This window comes from Trichosurus vulpecula, chromosome 3 (assembly GCF_011100635.1).
Source record: "Trichosurus vulpecula isolate mTriVul1 chromosome 3, mTriVul1.pri, whole genome shotgun sequence".
In the NCBI taxonomy this organism is placed as follows: Eukaryota; Metazoa; Chordata; class Mammalia; order Diprotodontia; family Phalangeridae; genus Trichosurus; species Trichosurus vulpecula.
The window spans coordinates 23041753-23044878 of NC_050575.1; the positions used below are offsets into that span (position 1 = coordinate 23041753).

The window sequence follows — 3126 nt, forward strand, 5'->3', positions numbered from 1 at the left end:
CTTAGATGTCAGGGACCACAAATGTCCACTGGCTTTAGTGCCCACAGGCTGAGTCTTCACCTCTGTGTCTAGGCCTACTGAAATAGCCCCTAAATCTAAGACATTAAAGAAAAGCTGCTTTAAATAACACAAAAATTAAATAAGACGAGAAGAAATGTCAGTAAGTTGCTCTCTTAGACCTAAAGAGCAAAAATGTCCCGCCCTCCTAGACTGCCCAGCTAGGAGAGGGTAGTGCTAGGTTATGCTGCCAAATCAACAAGGAATGCACTTTTTTTTCTTCCCAAGCCACAGAGGTCTAAGCCCCTCCAAGCCAGGCTGGGGCTAGCTCAGGGCTCTTGGCTGTTGAGTCCTGGATGTTCCAGATTGCTTCAAGTAAGAGCACCTGGTGGTATGGGGTGGGGGGGTCTAGATGGGAGCTGGACTGAGGCTCAGTAAGCTTCAAAGGAATCCTTTCTTTGGGGAAGAAAGAAGCCCTTTGGAGACCTGAGCGCAAAGTGAATTTGAATTCAGTTTTCCTGAGACAGGGCAGTGCAGGCTGAGGGCTAAGCTAAGCAAATCTGTCTCCCACCCCCACCCCCAATCCACTCTCCCCTCCCCTTGCTGAGAAATGTGTCTAAAGTGAAAGTCTCTAGGATGACTATTCATAGCTTCCATCTGCAGACGTGGGCTCGGGTTCTCATCCTTTAGTAAAGTTGCCCAGCCAAGGATTGGATATCCCACTTCGGTTACTCTTCAACAAAAATATGCGGAGATCCTTCAGGAACCTACTCAGCTGGATCTTGGTGTCTTGAACCTCGAGGCAGGTTTCCTGAAAGAAAGTACCTCCCTTTAGTGAGAATCAAGGAATGACATCCCTTCAGCCAGAGGAGCCTGGGAGCCTCCTCCCTCCCAGCCTCCCAGTTTCCCAGGCTGGGTATGTCAGGGTGGCCAGGGAGTCTTCCTGGGAGGGACCTAGAACGAAGTGCGTATCGGACACTGGAAAGTAGCCCAAGGAAGCAAGGCGGACCCCTAGGAACGATGGCACGGGATGGAAAGACTTACATTCCTACTGCTGTTGCCCAGGAGAGCATTCATGTTTCTCTGAAGTGGTCTGATTCCGGGGCAGTTGGTAACGTTATTGAGGACCTCCAATACTGCGCAGAGCTGTGGTGACACGAAGCTCGTTAATATCTGCAATTCAGACCCTGATTTCCTTGACCTTGTTTTTAGCCCCTTGAGGATACTACTTGGAGGGGAAAGGAGGTGATTCTCCAAGGGGCAAGTGGGCACAGTATAATCAGCCCTTGGTTACCTTGGTTACCCTCCTGGACCATTATGATCAGGACGATTCATCCCATTTCCTTGGAACTGGGAGGAGAATGGCCCCGAGCTATAGCTGAGGAAAACTTGGTTTATAAAGAAAAGAGTTCAGGAGAGACAGAGAGAGACAGATAGAGACAGAGAGACAGAAGAGAGAGACAGAGAGAGAGAGACAAAGACAGAGAGAGTGACTCTGGCAAAGACCCTCTTAGTAAGACAGATAGGATGTACAGTATGGTGTTTTGCAGCCTCAGGAGAAGGAACTTGGTAAGTTAGAGGAGCTAAGACATCAGGTAAAACCCACAGCTTCTAAACTGTAAATTCTGGAAGTGAAGGAAAGTCCGCCCAGCGGAATAGTCTAGGGATACTCTGGTTATTACTAGGGCAGTATTTAATCTGTCTCTCTTACCTTTTCCTTGTTAAAGTCGACTTTCCACACCATACTTGAATTGCAGGGTAGCTGAGAAAACAAACCAGAATTCCTATTAGGAGATGCCCTGGAATAGGGTTCGGCCTCCCTTGCCCCTTAACCAAGGCATCCTGTGTCAACAGTCTGGCTGACCCTTGCCCTAACCCCATGCAGTTGATCTACTTGTCAGGAGAGGTGGGAAAATGACTCTTATTTGGCCTCTTAGTGTCTAACTGCCCCATCTGTCAATGCTCCCACCACTGCCCCATCCACCCCTTCCCATTCCCCATCCCCTACCACAGAAAGTACATAAGCTTTGGAGTCAGAAAGCCTGGCTCAGCTATCTGTAGCTCTATAACCTTGAGCAAGTCACATCCTATCTTTGGACATTAGTTGCCTCAGCTTTATGAACCTAAGATCCTGGATTTCACATTCCAGGCCCATTGAAATTCCCTTCTACCTCTCTCCCAGCTGCCCCCAAGGGCAGTCAGTTATCTTCTCCAGTGTGAGCACTTGGAACCTAAAAAGTCAGTAAATACTCATATACTGTGGCTATAGTTTGTTTTGGGAACCTTAATGAAACCCCAGTTCATCCTCTCAGAGTTTAGTTTACTTCTATCGAATCAGCTGATTGAATGAAAGGGGTGATTGCTTACAGCAGAACTGACAAGTTAAAGATAACACCCCCAGTATGGGGCTTTGTCTAGGCTTGGCACTTTTTGCCCATAGGTGGCTTCTCTCTTTTAATATTGACCTGGCCCTATCCCTGGTGAAGCTTCTTCTCCCAGTAACCCAAGCACGTCAAGCCAGGCTGCCTATTCGAAACCCCACGAGTCACAGAACACATCCCACCCTACCACAAATATGTTGCCCTGACCACAGGACAATCACAGACCCCTCTCCACACTCACCTGTTTGGGGTTTGTATATAGAGAATGAAGCTGTGACATGACTTCTTTCATGGTCCCATTTTCACTAATACTGGAAGAGACGTAGCCTTCCAGGCAGGTCAAAAGAACGATCCCTTTCACCCACAGAACCATCCCCATCCCAACCTCCATTCCGATCTCTGTGACTTGGTAGAGGAAGGGAAATGTCTTCTGAAGCTGGAACTGTGGTGACCCCTCTGTCTGGCAGTGACTTTTATAGGCAGAGGTAGTGACATGTGACCTCTGCCTTCATTCTGACAACTGGTAAAGAGAATCTAGAAACCACATCTTTTTTTTTTCAAATAAAAATCATTTATCTTGATTTTACTCTGCGGAAAATCCAGCGTCCCATAAAGGAAAAGGTTTGATTTCTTACGGAAGTATTAGAAAGAGGTATTTCAAGAAAGTTTCCATGGCTGACACTTACTTTTTCCAGACTTGGGTGCCTAGGAGCAAATACCTCATTGGGGGCTGTGACTGAAGAGCCAC

The 3126-nt window shown here is 47.5% G+C and overlaps 1 protein-coding gene across 1 annotated transcript; it reads right to left on the reverse strand.

Annotated features, from left to right (window-relative positions):
- Positions 1 to 676: 676 nt before the first annotated feature.
- On the reverse strand, positions 677 to 2769 carry LOC118841972 (interleukin-13-like). Its single transcript, XM_036749693.1, has 4 exons — positions 2620 to 2769; positions 1709 to 1759; positions 1042 to 1143; positions 677 to 808 (listed from the first exon to the last, which is right to left on the reverse strand). Exons 1-4 carry the CDS (start codon positions 2767 to 2769, stop codon positions 677 to 679), a joined length of 435 nt encoding a protein of 144 aa, XP_036605588.1.
- Positions 2770 to 3126: the final 357 nt, after the last annotated feature.

Bases quoted from the DNA above. Each gene is read 5' to 3' on its own strand.
- LOC118841972 (XM_036749693.1), bottom strand. From the start codon at position 2,769: ATGGAGGTTGGGATGGGGATGGTTCTGTGGGTGAAAGGGATCGTTCTT. The intron at 1,144-1,708 runs GTAAGAGAGACA...GTGTCACCACAG, and splicing joins TCGACTTTAACAAGGAAAAG to CTCTGCGCAGTATTGGAGGT. The intron at 809-1,041 runs GTAAGTCTTTCC...ACTTTCTTTCAG, and splicing joins TGGGCAACAGCAGTAGGAAT to GAAACCTGCCTCGAGGTTCA.